At 28.4% G+C, this 22,580-nt stretch overlaps 1 protein-coding gene and 1 long non-coding RNA gene across 2 annotated transcripts; one reads left to right on the top strand and one right to left on the bottom strand.

Moving 5' to 3' along the window:
• The first annotated feature begins 7,305 nt into the window (after positions 1 to 7,305).
• LOC132940313 (uncharacterized) lies at positions 7,306 to 8,074 on the top strand. Its single transcript, XR_009664076.1, has 3 exons — positions 7,306 to 7,377; positions 7,585 to 7,939; positions 8,029 to 8,074. It is a non-coding gene; the product is annotated as an uncharacterized LOC132940313 (long non-coding RNA).
• Positions 8,075 to 14,820: 6,746 nt separating this feature from the next.
• LOC132942016 (uncharacterized) lies at positions 14,821 to 15,794 on the bottom strand. The gene has a single exon (XM_061010300.1). It carries the CDS (start codon positions 15,751 to 15,753, stop codon positions 14,896 to 14,898), a length of 858 nt encoding a protein of 285 aa, XP_060866283.1. The 5' UTR covers positions 15,754 to 15,794; the 3' UTR covers positions 14,821 to 14,895.
• Between the last annotated feature and the right edge of the window lie 6,786 nt (positions 15,795 to 22,580).

Here is a 22,580-nt window from a genome sequence, read left to right as displayed (position 1 = left end):
AAGATAAATCTATAATATAATTTGTTATTATACAATATTGTGTTACGTTGTGTAGGTACCTACATTGCATAATAATATAATATATAATATTATTATATCCAGTGTTGGGTAAGTTACTTTACTGGTTACTTATAGATTAAATAGTAATACATATTACTTTATTCGTTATTCTAATGAAATTACTTTGCTTGCTCGTCATTCGACACAAGTAACGTTAGTTGAAATACTTTATTAAATAGGTATAATTATTAAAAATACTTGTCGCAAAAATGTTTTTAAAACAATGTAAAAAGTTAACAATTTATTAGATACAAACATAATATTATATCGTAACAATTATTAATGTTTAAATATCAAAATATATTTGTTTTATTACGTATAAAAACTTAGTTTTAGATTCTGAGCGAAGCGATGAATTTACTGATTTTACAATGATGTGTGTTTTTTTTTATTTTTTTTGTGTCTGTCATCACCTTTTAGGACAGTAAAAGTGCTTGGATTTTCTTCAACAGTAACTTTTCTGATAGGAAAGTGAATCTAGTTGGTACTTTGGGGGGTCAAAAGTAAACATTTCCCAGTAGTTTTCAAAAGCGACGTGAAAAACAAAAGAAAAATTAAGGGAAAACGGGAATTTTTACACAAAATCTGTTTTTGAGAAAATCGATTTTGGTTTTTGGTGCAACTCTAAAACAAATGACCGTAGGTACATGAAATTTTGACTGAATGTTTATATTAGCATTTTCTATACACCATAACATTTTCCAAATATTTTGAGTTGTTTACGGACATTTTCAGTTTTCATTTTTTAGATTCTGAGCGAAGCGATGAATGTATTGATTTTACAATGATGTGTGTTATTTTTTTAATTTTTTTTTTTATTTTTTTATTAATTTTTTTATTTATTTTTTATTTTTGTGTCTGTCATCACCTTTTAGGACAGTAAAAGTGCTTGGATTTTCTTCAATAGTAACTTTTCTGATAGGAAAGTGAATCTAGTTGGTACTTTGGGGGGTCAAAAGTAAAAAGTAGTTTTCACAAGCGACGTGAAAAACAAAAGAAAAATTAAGGAAAAACGGGAATTTTTACACGAACGTCTCTCCAGCACCACCCATTCAAAAATTTTACAATTTTTTTTTACAGGAAATTAGCATGTAATCAGCATGAATTTGCATGACTATCGCCAAAATTTGCATGACAAAATATACAAATTGTCCGCGAACAAACCACGTTCGAATATTTCGCGCGTCTCGCCAGCACCGCCCAAAATGGAAATTTTGCGAAAATCAAAAAAATGTTTATGCCAATATTGATATTTGTGGAAAAAAAAAACTAAAAAAAGGTGGATAAGTGGATGTCGCTCTGCTGTACAGTAGGTTACAAGTGGGTCACTGTAATGGATGGTGTTAAATTTGAATTCAATGATATAATATCATTGTATAAGAAAAACGATTCTGAGCGAAAACGGTCAGTCAGCCTATGATATTACCAAGTATATTTGATGATATTATTGTGAATAATGTAATTTATATATAACCTATTTACGTGGAGCCTTGTTTTAAATTTTCAATCCTTAGCCATAAAAGTTAAACATTTTATACATTTTTTACTACAAAATAATTAATAAATTATAAATTTGATAAATGTTGTCAAAATTTGAACTTTAAATGCTTATAAAAAAAAATTGTGCAAATGTATTTTTAATATTTTTCAACTGCTATTAAAACGATATATCAGGAGTCTAATATTAAATTTTCACGCTTTTTTACCCAACAAATAAAAATTTATTGATATTTATAGAAAAAAAAACTAAAAAAATTGAAAACTGACAATGTCCGTAAACAGCTCAAATAGAGTCAAAATATTTTCAAAATTGTATGGTGTATAGAAAATGCTAATACAAACATTCAGTGAAATTTTCAAGTATCTACAGTCATTCGTTTTTTAATTACAATAAAATAAAAAAATCGTTACATGAGAAATCGAGTAAATATCAAATGTTGTAAAAATATAAATTTCAGACGCTCATAAAAATTTAATTTAAGTTTCTTCTAGACATTTTTTTTTTGATAAAGGTAGACAAACTTATGAGTAATCTTACATTACATTTTCAAATCTTAGATTTAAAAAGAAAAATTTTTATGAATTCTCATCAAAATAATTTGCTATTTTTAGTGATTTTTCCGTATTTTGTCAAAATTTGAACTTTAAATGCTTATAATTAAAAACTGTGACTAAGGATTTTTAATTTTTTTCATCTGCCTTTGAAACAATAACCTAGGAGCCTTCTATTAAATTTTCAAGCTTTTTTACTCAACAGATAAAATTTTATTGATATTTATAGAAAAAAAAACTAAAAAAATTGAAAACTTACAATGGCCGTAAACAGCTCAAAAAGAGTCAAAATATTTTCAAAATTTTATGGTGTATAGAAAATGCTAATATAAACATTCAGTCAAAATTTCATGTCACTACGGTCATTTGTTTTAGAGTTACACCAAAAACCAAAATCGATTTTCTCAAAAACAGATTTTGCGTAAAAATTACGAACGTCTCTCCAGCACCACCCATTCAAAAATTTTACAATTTTTTTTTACAGGAAATTAGCATGTAATTAGCATGAATTTGCATGACTATCGCCAAAATTTGCATGACAAAATATACAACTCTATGACAAAAAATGATGTGCGGTGCTGGAGAGACGTCTCACCAGCACCGCCCAACGTAAAAATTAAAAATAATAACAAACTCGATCTACCAAAATGTAGCACGTGATTAGCACGAATTTGCACGATATACCCCGAAATTCGCACGTGTCTGGTCCGCGAACAAACCACGTTCGACTATTTCGCGCGTCTCGCCAGCACCGCCCAAAATGGAAATTTTGCAAAAATCAAAAAAATGTTTATGCCAATATTTAGCACGTGATTAGCACGAATTTGCACGATATACCCCGAAATTCGCACGTGTCTGGTCCGCGAACAAACCACGTTCGACTATTTCGCGCGTCTCGCCAGCACCGCCCAAAATGGAAATTTTGCGAAAATCAAAAAAATGTTTATGCCAATATTTATTAAATTTTCATTTTCCATTATTTTTCAGTTTTATTTCTAGAAATGTTAATAAAATTTTATTTGTTGGTTAAAAAAGCTTGAAAATATAAAATAGAAGGCTCCTAGTATATTGTTTCAAAGGTAGATGAAAAATATTAAAAATATTTAGTCACAGTTTTTTTTTATAAGCATTTAAAGTTCAGAAATCACGAAAGTTAGCAAATTATTTTGAGTGAGGATTCGTAAAAATTTTTCTTTTTAAATCTAAGATTTTAAAATGTAATACAAGATTCCTTATAAGATTATCTACCTTTATCAAAAATAAAATGTGTACGAGAAAGTCAAATTAAAGTTTTATGAGCGTTTGAAATTCAAATTTTTACAACATTTAATATTTACTCGATTTCTCATGTAGCGATTTCCTTATTTTGTTGTAATTCAAAATCGAATAACTGTAGATACATGAAAATTTCACTGAATGTTTATTATATTAGCATTTCCTACACACCATACAATTTTAAAAATATTTTGACTGTTGTGCCAAAAAGTGTAAAAATTGTATACAAGGCTCCTGATATATTGTTACAATAGCAGTTGTAAAATATGAAAAATACATTGGCACAGTTTTTTTTATAAGCATTTAAAGATCAAATCTTGACAAAATTTATCAAAATATCGAAAATTATCAATCATTGTAATTAATAAATTATAAAATGTTCAGTTTTTATAGCTAAGGATTCAAAATGTAAAACAAGATTCCATGTAAGTAGTTTATTCTGTTACCAAAAAATCAAAATAATACACAAGCACAGTTTATTTTTATAGTAATTTTAAGTACAAATTTGGACGAAATTACATATTAAAAAACCTAGAATAACTATTTTAGTTATTTTGTTGTGATTGTATAATATTATTCGTGGTTACTTGAAACTTCTAAAGTGTACTATTATATATCTATGATAGTATCACGGTTTGTTGTTGATGTATAACGCGTTATAAGTACCTAATGGATATTGTGATGTGATTAATTTGGAATTTAGTATAGGTACCTATTATATGTCAATTTTTTTTTTAATACCACAAATATGTATAATATGTCTTAAACCTAGACTGACATACCGTCTCCGCTCAGAATCGTTTTTCTTATACAATGATATATCATTAAATTAAAATTTAATACCATGCATTATACAGTGACCCACTTGTAACCTTCAGTACAGCAGAGCACCTTTTTATTAATATTTTCACTGTAGATTGAATAATTGTTAAGTTGATAGAGCTAATTATTTAACAGTGGTAGACTTAATATAATGCTCATGTTGGATCCCTTGTTTTTAATTTGGTTAGCTCGTAGGTAGTAAAATATTTGAATGTTTTGATTAAAATAGGATATATTATATCTAAAATAGTTTAACTTGAATCATCTCTAAGGTTTAATACGATCATGTTATTGTTTGGGTGTGATTGTAATATGATTTGTACCGTGGTATGAAGGGTGAGCTGGGGAATTCCAAACAGATGTTCATCGATATCCCATCGTATTATTGTTATTGCTCATTGCCTATTGGCCAATAAAAATAAACTGCGCTACTAATATTGCTACTGTATTATCATTAACCATTTTTAGTATCCAGGATTTTTTTAATTCATTATTCCGATTTCACCGTTGTTGAAATAAACGTTGTTTCCACGCCGTTATGAGTTTGGTTATTTAGTTTGCACCTAATAGTTAGTTTATGTATAATTTTTCTCTATTAATTCATTACTACCTGAATAATGGCGGGTCGAAAAACAGTTATCCCGTCTCATCAAATTGTGGAAGCAGTTCTTAAGTTTAAAGACCGTATAATAACTGAAGTCAATGGTGAAAAAAGTAAGTAGACCTAAATTTTTATAAAAACTTACAGTAATAATCAATTTAATACTAAATTAAATTAATTGACGTAGTAAATTATAACTTTATTGTGTGTATTCACTAATATGTAGGGCTCGGTAGTTATATAGATGTTAAAAAATTAAAAATATGCTTGAAAAAATGTGAAATATGAAAAACAAATTTAAGTATTTAATATAGAAATTTAAAATTATTCAAAATTCCAAAAATACCACTTTTTGTAATTAATTTTCACTAAAAGAAATAAAAGATTGATAAATAATTAGGTATATAATATTCAAATATTTGAATTTTTTAATTTTTTTGTGCTGAACAAATAGTTTTCATCGTCGTGGCGCGAGCTAACCTTAAGTAAAAAAAAATAAAGCGGCGGCACGACAGTGTATATTATTATCTCGAAGCAGGAGTTGCCCATTTCAACATTGTACATTTTGGTGTTTTTTTTAACCGGACCTAACTAATTATCTACTAAATCAATATATTTCTAATAAATTGGAAAAATTAGAAAAATCGTGCAGATGATCTTTTTGAATAAATCATCAAAATAGTACTGTTAGAAATTACGTTATTAAAGGAAATGTGCAAACTTTTTAATGAGAAATTATAATGAAATCTGGAATCACGGCGGCCGCATCTCGCATTGTCGTGCCGACTGATTCCCCCACTCAATTTCATGTACGCGACGCATTTCATTATTGCTCTTTCACGACTTCACGTATATTTTAACTTAGATTCTCGCCACTACCTATACGTAGCTATGGATTATTTGTTTCAATTCGTTATAAACTATATCGCTTCATTGAATTACATTATAGCTTAAATTTTTTATATTTTATTTAATGTAGTTTGTTAAATTGTAATTAATACTATAGTATTACACTATTACCTAGTGTGTTATACTGTTGATAATTATTCCTATGTTCGTACCTATATTATGTTCGTACGATAATATATTGGTATTATTTAATTATAAATATGCCAAACAAAGTGTACAAAGAAAGAATAAAAAATAAAGAAAAGTACTTATTGAATAAAAAAAAGAATCTTAGTGATAAAATAAATTTCCCAAAAATACTGTTGTCTTGACAATTTTCTAAATTAATGGTTATATCACAACTCAGTGCAAAAAACGGAAGAGTAAAAAAAACAGATCTTTAAGTACTGTAACGATGTGATATCATAAATAAATTCTAAGTAAATTGAATAAAAAATATACTTATTTTGTTTCAATAATTTATTTACTCGGTGAGAAACTATATGACGTAAACTTTATACGACACAGCACACGAAATAACGTGAATAAAATAAACAAAATGCATTAGAAAATCAATGTAATTTAAAATATTATATTATAATGGACATTTCTGCTCAAAATAATTTCTCGCCAAGTAAATAAATTATTAAAACAAAATAAGTGTACTTTTTATTAAATGTACTTAGCATTGATTTATGATAGCCGATAGGTATCACATCCTTAAAGTGCTTAAAGATCTATTTTTTTTTACTTATCCGTTTTTTACACTGAGTTCGACGTAATGTATAATTTTATTGTATTCTCTTAACATTTTTTATTCAAATTACCTTTTTCCATATAGTTCGTTCTATAACCAAAAAATACAAATAATATTACCTATATAAACACAGTTATTGTTTACACAAATTTTAAGTTAAATTTGGACGAAATTAGGTAAGTACATGAAAACCTAGAACACCGATTTTAGTTATTTTGTTGTAATTTAAAAATATTATTCGTTGGTAAATGGTAACTATATACTTGAAACTTTTAAAGTATATTATTATATTTCATACTGACATCAAATACAATTTTTTCAGAAAATTAATTTTAACCTACTCGTAAAATAAATTTCTGTTTGACCAATATTAATATACCATCCAATATGGTTAGTGTGATAAAATATTATGTTTCAAATTTTCAACCCTAATATTATTTTAATTTTGTATTTTGTAAATTGAGTTTTTTCCAAAGAATAATCAAATAAAATACATTATTATTAATATGAAATAAAAACAACAAGAATATTGTGATTATAATTATTGTATACAGAATTATCATTTATGCTAATTTATTCTTAAATAATAATAATACAAAATATATATTGTATATTATACTTCGTACCGTGAGTAGGCTATTATTATTGGAGGGTTGTGCAAAAATAAGGATTTAAACAAAATCTATAATTTGACGTAACATTTTACAAATTCTATTTTTACAAATATTCTTTTCGGAAATTATTGTAGCTACTGACACTGTTTGGAGTGATATAAGCATTTATTTAAATAGTCTTATGAGTAAAAGTGCTATTCACACTTTTGTGTATAAGGGACACCATGAGATAAAAGAAAAGCTCGGATTTTGTTCTAGTCCCAAGATTGATCCACCAGAAGCCATCTTTAATTCTTCCACAGAATATGGTCGGTATTACTTTTTACACGTATTATTCAAATATATTACTTATATAAGTACACTTTTATTTGATTATTTCATAATGATAAGGTATTATTACACAATACATATCATCTAAATAAAGTTTTTTTTATTTAACTATATGCACTTACATCATTAAATTATCTGCGTTACAATTGACATATATTAATAACTGTTAACTTTTTTTTATACAGGTAGTTCGGATGAAAATTCCAGCAGTAATCTGGATTTTCCTAGAAGAAAATTTGTGGTAACTTTTTCTTCAGAAGAATGGAAAAAAATAAAACCTGATGATGTGCAATACAGACTGCATGATAAAAAACGACCATCACAAAGTTTTAAAACGTACTATGCATTAACCAAAAATCAATGGACACCTATTTTGGCTGAACATTTTTGGGTGCATACACAACTTCCATGCTGCTTATCATTCCGCAAAGCAAATGTTCATCCACATGGAACAAACTTTGTGACCGTATTTGGACGATGTAGTGTATGCAGCTCATGCTTTAAAGGGATTATTTCTGAAAAACCATTAGATAATGAAAAGTAATATTTTTATTAAATTTTAAGCAAATTTTTTTCCTAAATTTTGTTATTTCATACAAAGTTGTACATTTTAATTTTATTTTTTACAGGGTATTAATGCAATGCACGTATACGGGGAATTTTGACATGTTGCACGAGCCAAATAAAAACCGCCGTTTGTTGGGAACAGCAAAGGAAAAAGTAATAACAGCCATTGTTCAAAAAAATATGTCTAGCGCCACACATCGTGAAACAGAAGCTGTACGACTGATGAAAACAGGTGATTTTAGTCCGTAATAATAAGTATAAAAAAAAATCCTTTTCAGGAGGAGGGTGTTGGAGGGGGAGCGTTAAATTTGAAAAACTACAATTTTATTCACCTCAATATTTTGTAACGTTAGGTTAGTAAAAAAAATGAAAATCGTTATTTTAGATTAGTAGTGAAGCGATTCATTTTACAATGATGTTTTTTTTACGTCTGTGAACAATTTTTAGAGCTGTTATGCTTGAGTCATCGACTTAGGACTTGTTCTGTTAGGAAAGTGAATGTTTGTTCTTTAAAAAGAACAGAAATGCATCCTAATACCCAAGGATGGGCAAGTTAACGATTTTTTTTAACTTGTTAAGTTAAGTTATTTTAAAACAATAATGTTGAGTTAAGTTAAAAGTTACTCATATTTTTTTTTCGTTAACTCGTTAAGTTAAGAATTAACTTTGAAAAAAAAGTAACTTAACTTAGTTTAAATTTAAAATTTGCTAATTTACAAAAATAAAAAATTCCAGATACAAAATATAGATTATTAGATAGTTTTTCTTTACGCTCAAGAAAATTACTGGGGAAATTTAAAATGATACATCAAAGCAAAAACCCATTCAAAAATTTGCATTATTCTTCGGACAAAAATTAACTTAATATAGATACTTTTTTTCAAGATTAACGTGTTACCTGTTAATCTTGAAAAAAAGTAACTTATTAAGTTGAAAGTTAATTTGAAAAAAAAATTAACGCGTTAATTAACTTAATTAAAATTCACTTAACGTTTTAACTTAATTTTAACTTTTAACTCGTTAATGCCCAGCCTTGCAGTAATACCTACATATTCAAAATAATTGGGGGAAAAGTAAGGGTACAACAAACATTTTTACAAGAAAAAAAATGTTCAAACCATCAATCAAATATTTCATATTTTCAGGTTATTCTGAACCACCTATTATACCATCGGGGGGTGCATTACGTCAAATAAAATGGCGAAACTTGGCATCAAATAGAAGGCATGAAGACGTATTTACATCATTGGCAACCATGAAAAATGAAAATGAGTATAAAGACATTCTACATGATTTAAGTTGTGAACCATTTTATATTCATTACCATAGTTGCGAACAGATCCATCTCTACAGAAGTTACTGTCAAAGTACTTCTTATCCTAAGATCATAATTGATGCAACTGGATCATTAATTAAGAATTTTAAAAAATTTGGAATGAATAAAACTAAAACAATTTATCTATACGAAGCTTTGGTGTACGATGAATCAAAACTACACAGCTTTACGGTTTCAAACATGATAAGTGAGCGGCATGCAACTCTTGCTATCTATAACTGGCTAGCAAACTGGTTAAATTTTAATGTGCCATCACCTAGAGAAACTGTTTGCGACCAATCCATGGCCTTGTTGTCCGCATGTGTGAAATGTTTTACCCAGTATTCTTCACTAAAACAGTATATCAGAGTTTGTGCTAAGTTAGCATTAGGTAAGGTATCGCCGGATCCAATTTGGTTGCCTAATTGTTTCATACGAACAGATGTTGCTCACTTTATAAGATTAGCGAGTAAATGGATTCCATTGAAGAATACTCAAGGTAGAGTTAGAGAAGTAATTCTACGCAGCATAGGAGTTATAATTAAAAACCAATCTATATCGGAAATATATTCAATTGTTTTATCCCTATTTGTCGTGTTAACAAATGAAACTGATGGAGTTGATGCAGTGAGAGGTAGAGACACTCCATGTGAGTATCATAAAAAACAATTAATTGATATAACATCCACGGGTTTTATAAATTACGAAGAATGGTATAATCAAGTGTTATCAATTATTGACTCTGAGGAAGACATTCATGATTCAATTGAGGAAGTGGATGAATCACAAAATTTTGATCTTGATAATGAAAAAAATCCATTTCAGAGTTGGGCTGAGGAAATATTTGAAAAGAGCAAAGAATATATTCAAGAGGGTAATGGCATTAATGCTATGTATTTGCCCACATTAGTGCCATTAATAATTAAATGCATGCAGTTTTTACCTTTGTGGTCAGGTTTAATGATACCTATTTTTAAATATGGAAAAATGACAGCCAGTTCTGCAGGAGTGGAATCAAGCTTTAAAAAACTAAAAGTAGTAACTTTCAAAGACATAGACCTTCCTACAAATATTGATTTGTTTTTAGAAAGACACATAATATCTCTACGAGGAAATTCTCTTTTGCGTTCTTCAAATTACACACATACCATTCAAAGTGACAACTTTAAAGAAGTTATACTGATTGATCAAACTAATGAAGATGACTTTATTGCTATTGATGAAAACAATATTAATGATATTATAATGGACACTGAAAATGAAATCACAATAAACAAATCAATAACAGTTAACTGTGATGAGAATACTGCTAAAGAAGGGTGGGATAGAAAATCTAAAAAGCAACATATAACAAATTCTTACTTAAACTCTAACACACATTTGCGTCATATAGACTTAAATAATTCACGCAGCATTACATCGTTACCTAATTTAAAAAATGGTTCAAAAGTAACTGATCTAAAAAGTAGGAATTTAAAAGGTTATGGTAAAGTTGCGCTTAGTAATACTTGTGCTTTTGATGCACTGGCTTCAATATTCATGGTGTCTTATTGTACAAGTAAGCGATATTCCGAAGAAATAAATTGCCTGGAAAACCCAAATAAATTTCTTTCTTTTGTTTCGTCAATTGTTAAAAAAGGAATCAACCCTACAACTTACAAAGAAAGAGCTCAGATATTATTAACTTATCTCGAACCAGAAGTAACCAAAATTGACTATGACATTACATTAGTTTCTTGCAATGCAACAACAGCATTTGTCATACAAAAGCTATTTCAAGATATACCTACGGCATTTGATTATATATTATGTTCAAACCCTAAATGTGACTACTCAACGGAAAAACAAAAACCAGTGACATACATCACATTCCACACAGAAAATAATCTAGATGGTTTACAAAATTTTTTATTAGAAAGATTATCGATAGACTATTTGACTTGTGGAAATATAAACCAATATCAAACAAACCCATGTAATGGTGATAAAACTATAAGGACCGAAGCATCTACAAAACATTTAATTATAGAAATTTTAAAATGGGAAGGTACTTACAGTAAATACATTAACTAAAATATAACCTATAAACACTATATACATTTATTTATGTTATCATATTTTTTAATTGCAGGAGATATTACTAACTATAAAGATCAATCAACAGAAGCTGCTCCACAGCTACAAATACCTCTAAAGGATATCCCACAAGTTCTAACACATTATAACACAGCATATGAATTGCGAGGTGTATGTGACTATCGGAAAGGGCTAAGTAGATTGCGCACATCTGTTGGTCACTATGTAGCGTACTGTAAAAGAGGGCCTAACAATTGGGAATTATTTGATGACACTACCAAAAAGTCAAAAGCAGTCAATCAAAATACAGTTGTATTGTGTGAGCTTCTCATTTATACAGTATAATAAAATAAATTATCAAAGCATTTGTATACCATAAAATGTACAAATAAAATATTTTGATTAACTGAATTCAAATTTTATAGGTACTACATTAAAATAACTTGACAATATATTGTTATCTATTAAAAAAAATTCCAACCTCCAAGTGTAACCAATTTTAAAAAATAAAATTTAATAAGATTGTTTACGAAATTTCTATTAAACGTTTGAAAAACTCTGTGTAAAGTTCTAATAAATACTTAAAAATAATACTGCAGAAGTGTAATGAGTGGGGAATAAAATACTTCATACCTGTACTTATACAATAGGTGCCTATACCAATGGAGGTATTTTATGATTCAACCAGCTTCAGCTGCCTGAGAAGAGTCCGAAAACTTATTAAATTGGGATAATAAAGCAAAATTATATGTTAATTTTGATTCAACGTGGATGCGTCTGAGTAAAACTAAAGTTAAATTAATTAAAATATAAAATGGGGAACTTTATTTCAAAATTTTCTTAACCAGAAATTACGTTTCGAAAACCTTTAATTTAAAAATATAAACTTGGTGCAACTCAAATTTAACTTTGTACACAGTTTTGTATTATTACCAAAATAAAAATCTTAGATTTTACTACCTACGAGCTAACCAAATTAAAAACAAGGGATCCAACATGAGCATTATATTAAGTCTACCACTGTTAAATAATTAGCTCTATCAACTTAACAATTATTCAATCTACAGTGAAAATATTAATAAAAAGGTGCTCTGCTGTACTGAAGGTTACAAGTGGGTCACTGTATAATGCATGGTATTAAATTTTAATTTAATGATATATCATTGTATAAGAAAAACGATTCTGAGCGGAGACGGTATGTCAGTCTAGGTTTAAGACATATTATACATATTTATGGTATTAAAAAAAAAATTGACATATAATAGGTACCTAAACTAAATTCCAAATTAATCACATCACAATATCCATTAGGTACTTATAACGCGTTATACATCAACAACAAACCGTGATACTATCATAGATATATAATAGTACACTTTAGAAGTTTCAAGTAACCACGAATAATATTATACAATCACAACAAAATAACTAAAATAGTTATTCTAGGTTTTTTAATATGTAATTTCGTCCAAATTTGTACTTAAAATTACTATAAAAATAAACTGTGCTTGTGTATTATTTTGATTTTTTGGTAACAGAATAAACTACTTACATGGAATCTTGTTTTAAATTTTGAATCCTTAGCTATAAAAACTGAACATTTTATAATTTATTAATTACAATGATTGATAATTTTCGATATTTTGATAAATTTTGTCAAGATTTGATCTTTAAATGCTTATAAAAAAAACTGTGCCAATGTATTTTTCATATTTTACAACTGCTATTGTAACAATATATCAGGAGCCTTGTATACAATTTTTACACTTTTTGGCACAACAGTCAAAATATTTTTAAAATTGTATGGTGTGTAGGAAATGCTAATATAATAAACATTCAGTGAAATTTTCATGTATCTACAGTTATTCGATTTTGAATTACAACAAAATAAGGAAATCGCTACATGAGAAATCGAGTAAATATTAAATGTTGTAAAAATTTGAATTTCAAACGCTCATAAAACTTTAATTTGACTTTCTCGTACACATTTTTTTTTTGATAAAGGTAGATAATCTTATAAGGAATCTTGTATTACATTTTAAAATCTTAGATTTAAAAAGAAAAATTTTTACGAATCCTCACTCAAAATAATTTGCTAACTTTCGTGATTTCTGAACTTTAAATGCTTATAAAAAAAAACTGTGACTAAATATTTTTAATATTTTTCATCTACCTTTGAAACAATATACTAGGAGCCTTCTATTTTATATTTTCAAGCTTTTTTAACCAACAAATAAAATTTTATTAACATTTCTAGAAATAAAACTAAAAAATAATGGAAAATGAAAATTTAATAAATAAAAAAGTTTAGATGGTGGAGTGAAGTGGTACGCGGGGTTACCCCACAAAATGTTTGTCCACTACTCCGCTTGTCTATACTTATAACTAGGGCTGGGATTTCGATGCACTTAGCATTGTTTTTCAAAGCTTACTGTGCAATGCTCGTCTTGTCACAAATTTGTTTTATGTACATTTGAATAAGAATAAGAAAGTTTATTTTGCATTTTTTTGGGCATCTAACAGTAGATTATAAATTATAGAAAACTGAAAAAGTATTATAATTGAGGTAGTAACTAAAATATGAAATTTAATTTTAAAGTTAGATAAAATTGTGGAAATTGGTTACGACAAAATTATATAGGTAGATAAAAACAAGTTAAAACATTTTATTTAAAAAAATATTTTATTATTCCGCAGAAAAAATGTTAAAATGTAAACCTTAAACATTGAATGAATTATACAGTTGTTTATCTTGGGTACCTATGTAAACTTAATAATTATTGGTATATGAATATTTAATATTATTATCTACATTTTCGTATACTTGTAAATTTGACGTTTTTTTTTTAAAAAATTAGTTATATTATTTACTGCATGGGCTTCCACGATAAAAAAATTTTTGTAAATCAAATTGTCTAAAAATATTGTTGTACTTTTATCTTCTTCTGTAATGCCGTTAGTTTTTTTTCTTCGTGTATTTCAATATTATTGTTATGATTACACGGCGTTATGGATAGGCAATTTAGCTATACCTCTGTCATGGTTCTATTTGTCCGGTATCTCCCGTGTTAGGCCTTATTCAACAATAAAATACGACTTATAAATATAATAATCATAAAAATATAAAGTAATTAGTGTTCAAGACGAATGTACACATTAAATTATATTATTTGTTTTATTGTTATTACTTATGATTATGTACATTTTTTTTTATTTCTCACATTTTTATTTTTTATAACAATCAGAAAAAAATTTGACGGTATTCGAAGTAAAAATTTACATGTATAATTAATATTTACATATGTTATGCTTCATTGTTTATTTGATAATATGAGCAAATTAACAATCATTATAATATTAAAGTTTTTAAACAAAACGAAAATTAAACAAAATGAATTTTAATAAATTATAAACTTTAATTTTTGATTGATGACACCAGTCAACATCTCTTTTTGCATCCCTCTTGTCTTCTCAACTCGTTGTCATCTCACAGATGCAATCGAGCGCACCATATGGCGGTATCGGTGTACCTACCACACTATTTGCAACAGCAACAGCAGCATAACGTCCTCCCGAACTTGAGGAGCCGCCTCCCCACTGCCGATAAGAACGATCTACGACGACCTTGCCGGGGTTTTTCTGCTGCTGCTGACTTTGCTTGGACCGCAGTCGTCGCTGGCTCCAACCCATCGCCATCACTTTTGGCCACGGCTATAGGAACTATGGTCGTGCTTTCGGTTGCCTCGTCCGGAACAAAATCGTTAACATCAGCCAGTGCATCTAACAGCTGGATTCTAACCGGTGCCACGTAAGAATCAAGCTGTTCAGTCACCGCTGACTTTACTTGGATCGTAGTCATCGCTGGCTCCAACCCGTCGCCATCACTTTTGGCCACGACTATAGGAACTATGGTCGTGCTTTTGGTTGCCTCGTCCGGAACAAAATCGTTAACATCAGCCAGTGCATCTAACAGCTGGATTCTAACCGGTGCCACGTAAGAATCAAGCTGTTCAGTCACCGCTGACTTTACTTGGGTCGTAGTCATCGCTGGCTCCAACCCTTCGCCATCACTTTTGTCCACGACTATAGGAACTATGGTCGTGCTTTCGGTTGCCTCGTCCGGAACAAAATCGTTAACATCAGCCAGTGCATCTAACAGCTGGATTCTAACCGGTGCCACGTAAGAATCAAGCTGTTCAGTCACCGCTGACTTTACTTGGATCGTAGTTGTCGCTGGCTCCAACCCGTCGCCATCACTTTTGCTCGAAGTCAATGTCGTCGTCGTCGGTTGTTGATCACGGAGCTCACTGATAGCACATACAATTTTTGGCCTCACGGTCAGTGTAGGGTCGTCTACCGCGTCATCTTTCGTCGTGTATTTATTGTCGTCCACCATATATACGTTGTCTGTCGATGGATAATCGCACTCCTGCAAGATTCCAACAGGAGCTTCCAACAGTTCGTCATTTGGACACAGGGAAAGTAGTGGTGCTAAATCTAACGTCCTCTGATCGGCCTCCACCTGCAATGTGGATGTCGTCGCCGACGGTTGTTGGTCACAGAGCTCAGTGATACAGACAATTTTCGGCCCCACGGTCAGCGTAGGGTCGTCTGCCGTATATGCTCCGTCGTCTGCCATCATGTGAGTGTTGTCTTTCGACGGATATCCGCTATGGGTGCGGAACTCGTAATTCTGCGAATTTCCAACAGCCGGGTTATTCTGCACTCGTCCTGACGTAGTGACGTTGTTTTGCAAAACTTTTTTTGATTTTTATAAGGTTGACTCCTCAGCGTTTTTTTTTTACCTCACGCAAGGTTATAGAAAAATTATTAAACAATAAGATATAAGTAATACATTCAAAAGTTGATTATTAAATTATATTTATGTTATAGAAAATAAAATAATTCGTTAAGCGGTTCGTTACGAAATATAAACTGATTCAAAATATGTAATCGGTCGTATGAATAAACATCCAAACGAATATTTCCATGACAACAAAATAATATAATATTGTTCAAAATTTAAAATATAATACACGGCCAATTTAATTCCAAAGACATTACATATGTAAATTTCAACATAATTAATATTAACATGAATACTTGTATTATACAAGTAATATAAGTCGAATACTTAAAAGCACCTTTATTGCACGTCACAATATTTTCAAAATATTTAGATTTATTTTATGCTATTCGCTACCACAAATCTATTAAAACCGTATGTTTGTATTGTATTTACTATTGACTAGGTAATAATAACATCTAGCAAGATCGTATAAAATAATATTATAATTTATAATATAGAAAATTAGTTTTTGTCAAGAGTTAGTTCAACCTGGTACTACTGATAGAAAAATAAATTACTTACAGAAATACCATATAGGTACCAATATACCTATAGTAAAATATGTTTAGGCTGACAGATCGTTTTAAAACAATGATTTATATAACCCCGATGGTATAATAGGTGGTTCAGAATAACCTGAAAATATGAAATATTTGATTGATGGTTTGAACATTTTTTTTCTTGTAAAAATGTTTGTTGTACCCTTACTTTTCCCCCAATTATTTTGAATATGTAGGTATTACTGCAAGGCTGGGCATTAACGAGTTAAAAGTTAAAATTAAGTTAAAACGTTAAGTGAATTTTAATTAAGTTAATTAACGCGTTAATTTTTTTTTCAAATTAACTTTTAACTTAATAAGTTACTTTTTTTCAAGATTAACAGGTAACACGTTAATCTTGAAAAAAAGTATCTATATTAAGTTAATTTTTGTCCGAAGAATAATGCAAATTTTTGAATGGGTTTTTGCTTTGATGTATCATTTTAAATTTCCCCAGTAATTTTCTTGAGCGTAAAGAAAAACTATCTAATAATCTATATTTTGTATCTGGAATTTTTTATTTTTGTAAATTAGCAAATTTTAAATTTAAACTAAGTTAAGTTACTTTTTTTTCAAAGTTAATTCTTAACTTAACGAGTTAACGAAAAAAAAATATGAGTATAATTTAATGATGTAAGTGCATATAGTTAAATAAAAAAAACTTTATTTAGATGATATGTATTGTGTAATAATACCTTATCATTATGAAATAATCAAATAAAAGTGTACTTATATAAGTAATATATTTGAATAATACGTGTAAAAAGTAATACCGACCATATTCTGTGGAAGAATTAAAGATGGCTTCTGGTGGATCAATCTTGGGACTAGAACAAAATCCGAGCTTTTCTTTTATCTCATGGCGTCCCTTATACACAAAAGTGTGAATAGCACTTTTACTCATAAGACTATTTAAATAAATGCTTATATCACTCCAAACAGTGTCAGTAGCTACAATAATTTCCGAAAAGAATATTTGTAAAAATAGAATTTGTAAAATGTTACGTCAAATTATAGATTTTGTTTAAATCCTTATTTTTGCACAACCCTCCAATAATAATAGCCTACTCACGGTACGAAGTATAATATACAATATATATTTTGTATTATTATTATTTAAGAATAAATTAGCATAAATGATAATTCTGTATACAATAATTATAATCACAATATTCTTGTTGTTTTTATTTCATATTAATAATAATGTATTTTATTTGATTATTCTTTGGAAAAAACTCAATTTACAAAATACAAAATTAAAATAATATTAGGGTTGAAAATTTGAAACATAATATTTTATCACACTAACCATATTGGATGGTATATTAATATTGGTCAAACAGAAATTTATTTTACGAGTAGGTTAAAATTAATTTTCTGAAAAAATTGTATTTGATGTCAGTATGAAATATAATAATATACTTTAAAAGTTTCAAGTATATAGTTACCATTTACCAACGAATAATATTTTTAAATTACAACAAAATAACTAAAATCGGTGTTCTAGGTTTTCATGTACTTACCTAATTTCGTCCAAATTTAACTTAAAATTTGTGTAAACAATAACTGTGTTTATATAGGTAATATTATTTGTATTTTTTGGTTATAGAACGAACTATATGGAAAAAGGTAATTTGAATAAAAAATGTTAAGAGAATACAATAAAATTATACATTACGTCGAACTCAGTGTAAAAAACGGATAAGTAAAAAAAAATAGATCTTTAAGCACTTTAAGGATGTGATACCTATCGGCTATCATAAATCAATGCTAAGTAAATTTAATAAAAAGTACACTTATTTTGTTTTAATAATTTATTTACTTGGCGAGAAATTATTTTGAGCAGAAATGTCTATTATAATATAATATTTTAAATTACATTGATTTTCTAATGCATTTTGTTTATTTTATTTCGTGTGCTGTGTCGTATAAAGTTTACGTCATATAGTTTCTCACCGAGTAAATAAATTATTGAAACAAAATAAGTATATTTTTTATTCAATTTACTTAGAATTTATTTATGATATCACATCGTTACAGTACTTAAAGATCTGTTTTTTTTACTCTTCCGTTTTTTGCACTGAGTTGTGATATAACCATTAATTTAGAAAATTGTCAAGACAACAGTATTTTTGGGAAATTTATTTTATCACTAAGATTCTTTTTTTTATTCAATAAGTACTTTTCTTTATTTTTTATTCTTTCTTTGTACACTTTGTTTGGCATATTTATAATTAAATAATACCAATATATTATCGTACGAACATAATATAGGTACGAACATAGGAATAATTATCAACAGTATAACACACTAGGTAATAGTGTAATACTATAGTATTAATTACAATTTAACAAACTACATTAAATAAAATATAAAAAATTTAAGCTATAATGTAATTCAATGAAGCGATATAGTCTATAACGAATTGAAACAAATAATCCATAGCTACGTATAGGTAGTGGCGAGAATCTAAGTTAAAATATACGTGAAGTCGTGAAAGAGCAATAATGAAATGCGTCGCGTACATGAAATTGAGTGGGGGAATCAGTCGGCACGACAATGCGAGATGCGGCCGCCGTGATTCCAGATTTCATTATAATTTCTCATTAAAAAGTTTGCACATTTCCTTTAATAACGTAATTTCTAACAGTACTATTTTGATGATTTATTCAAAAAGATCATCTGCACGATTTTTCTAATTTTTCCAATTTATTAGAAATATATTGATTTAGTAGATAATTAGTTAGGTCCGGTTAAAAAAAACACCAAAATGTACAATGTTGAAATGGGCAACTCCTGCTTCGAGATAATAATATACACTGTCGTGCCGCCGCTTTATTTTTTTTTACTTAAGGTTAGCTCGCGCCACGACGATGAAAACTATTTGTTCAGCACAAAAAAATTTAAAAATTCAAATATATGAATATTATATACCTAATTATTTATCAATCTTTTATTTCTTTTAGTGAAAATTAATTACAAAAAGTGGTATTTTTGGAATTTTGAATAATTTTAAATTTCTATATTAAATACTTAAATTTGTTTTTCATATTTCACATTTTTTCAAGCATATTTTTAATTTTTTAACATCTATAATATAACTACCGAGCCCTACATATTAGTGAATACACACAATAAAGTTATAATTTACTACGTCAATTAATTTAATTTAGTATTAAATTGATTATTACTGTAAGTTTTTATAAAAATGTAGGTCTACTTACTTTTTTCACCATTGACTTCAGTTATTATACGGTCTTTAAACTTAAGAACTGCTTCCACAATTTGATGAGACGGGATAACTGTTTTTCGACCCGCCATTATTCAGGTAGTAATGAATTAATAGAGAAAAATTATACATAAACTAACTATTAGGTGCAAACTAAATAACCAAACTCATAACGGCGTGGAAACAACGTTTATTTCAACAACGGTGAAATCGGAATAATGAATTAAAAAAATCCTGGATACTAAAAATGGTTAATGATAATACAGTAGCAATATTAGTAGCGCAGTTTATTTTTATTGGCCAATAGGCAATGAGCAATAACAATAATACGATGGGATATCGATGAACTTCTGTTTGGAATTCCCCAGCTCACCCGTCATACCACGGTACAAATCATATTACAATCACACCCAAACAATAACATGATCGTATTAAACCTTAGAGATGATTCAAGTTAAACTATTTTAGATATAATATATCCTATTTTAATCAAAACATTCAAATATTTTACTACCTACGAGCTAACCAAATTAAAAACAAGGGATCCAACATGAGCATTATATTAAGTCTACCACTGTTAAATAATTAGCTCTATCAACTTAACAATTATTCAATCTACAGTGAAAATATTAATAAAAAGGTGCTCTGCTGTACTGAAGGTTACAAGTGGGTCACTGTATAATGCATGGTATTAAATTTTAATTTAATGATATATCATTGTATAAGAAAAACGATTCTGAGCGGAGACGGTATGTCAGTCTAGGTTTAAGACATATTATACATATTTATGGTATTAAAAAAAAAATTGACATATAATAGGTACCTAAACTAAATTCCAAATTAATCACATCACAATATCCATTAGGTACTTATAACGCGTTATACATCAACAACAAACCGTGATACTATCATAGATATATAATAGTACACTTTAGAAGTTTCAAGTAACCACGAATAATATTATACAATCACAACAAAATAACTAAAATAGTTATTCTAGGTTTTTTAATATGTAATTTCGTCCAAATTTGTACTTAAAATTACTATAAAAATAAACTGTGCTTGTGTATTATTTTGATTTTTTGGTAACAGAATAAACTACTTACATGGAATCTTGTTTTAAATTTTGAATCCTTAGCTATAAAAACTGAACATTTTATAATTTATTAATTACAATGATTGATAATTTTCGATATTTTGATAAATTTTGTCAAGATTTGATCTTTAAATGCTTATAAAAAAAACTGTGCCAATGTATTTTTCATATTTTACAACTGCTATTGTAACAATATATCAGGAGCCTTGTATACAATTTTTACACTTTTTGGCACAACAGTCAAAATATTTTTAAAATTGTATGGTGTGTAGGAAATGCTAATATAATAAACATTCAGTGAAATTTTCATGTATCTACAGTTATTCGATTTTGAATTACAACAAAATAAGGAAATCGCTACATGAGAAATCGAGTAAATATTAAATGTTGTAAAAATTTGAATTTCAAACGCTCATAAAACTTTAATTTGACTTTCTCGTACACATTTTATTTTTGATAAAGGTAGATAATCTTATAAGGAATCTTGTATTACATTTTAAAATCTTAGATTTAAAAAGAAAAATTTTTACGAATCCTCACTCAAAATAATTTGCTAACTTTCGTGATTTCTGAACTTTAAATGCTTATAAAAAAAAACTGTGACTAAATATTTTTAATATTTTTCATCTACCTTTGAAACAATATACTAGGAGCCTTCTATTTTATATTTTCAAGCTTTTTTAACCAACAAATAAAATTTTATTAACATTTCTAGAAATAAAACTGAAAAATAATGGAAAATGAAAATTTAATAAATATTGGCATAAACATTTTTTTGATTTTCGCAAAATTTCCATTTTGGGCGGTGCTGGCGAGACGCGCGAAATAGTCGAACGTGGTTTGTTCGCGGACCAGACACGTGCGAATTTCGGGGTATATCGTGCAAATTCGTGCTAATCACGTGCTAAATATTGGCATAAACATTTTTTTGATTTTTGCAAAATTTCCATTTTGGGCGGTGCTGGCGAGACGCGCGAAATAGTCGAACGTGGTTTGTTCGCGGACCAGACACGTGCGAATTTCGGGGTATATCGTGCAAATTCGTGCTAATCACGTGCTACATTTTGGTAGATCGAGTTTGTTATTATTTTTAATTTTTACGTTGGGCGGTGCTGGTGAGACGTCTCTCCAGCACCGCACATCATTTTTTGTCATAGAGTTGTATATTTTGTCATGCAAATTTTGGCGATAGTCATGCAAATTCATGCTAATTACATGCTAATTTCCTGTAAAAAAAAATTGTAAAATTTTTGAATGGGTGGTGCTGGAGAGACGTTCGTAATTTTTACGCAAAATCTGTTTTTGAGAAAATCGATTTTGGTTTTTGGTGTAACTCTAAAACAAATGACCGTAGTGACATGAAATTTTGACTGAATGTTTATATTAGCATTTTCTATACACCATAAAATTTTGAAAATATTTTGACTCTTTTTGAGCTGTTTACGGCCATTGTAAGTTTTCAATTTTTTTAGTTTTTTTTTCTATAAATATCAATAAAATTTTATCTGT

This window comes from Metopolophium dirhodum, chromosome 3, assembly GCF_019925205.1.
Source record: "Metopolophium dirhodum isolate CAU chromosome 3, ASM1992520v1, whole genome shotgun sequence".
NCBI lineage: Eukaryota > Metazoa > Arthropoda > Insecta > Hemiptera > Aphididae > Metopolophium > Metopolophium dirhodum.
Note: the sequence above shows the minus strand (reverse complement) of the source record. Positions and strands in the feature narration are given on the sequence as shown.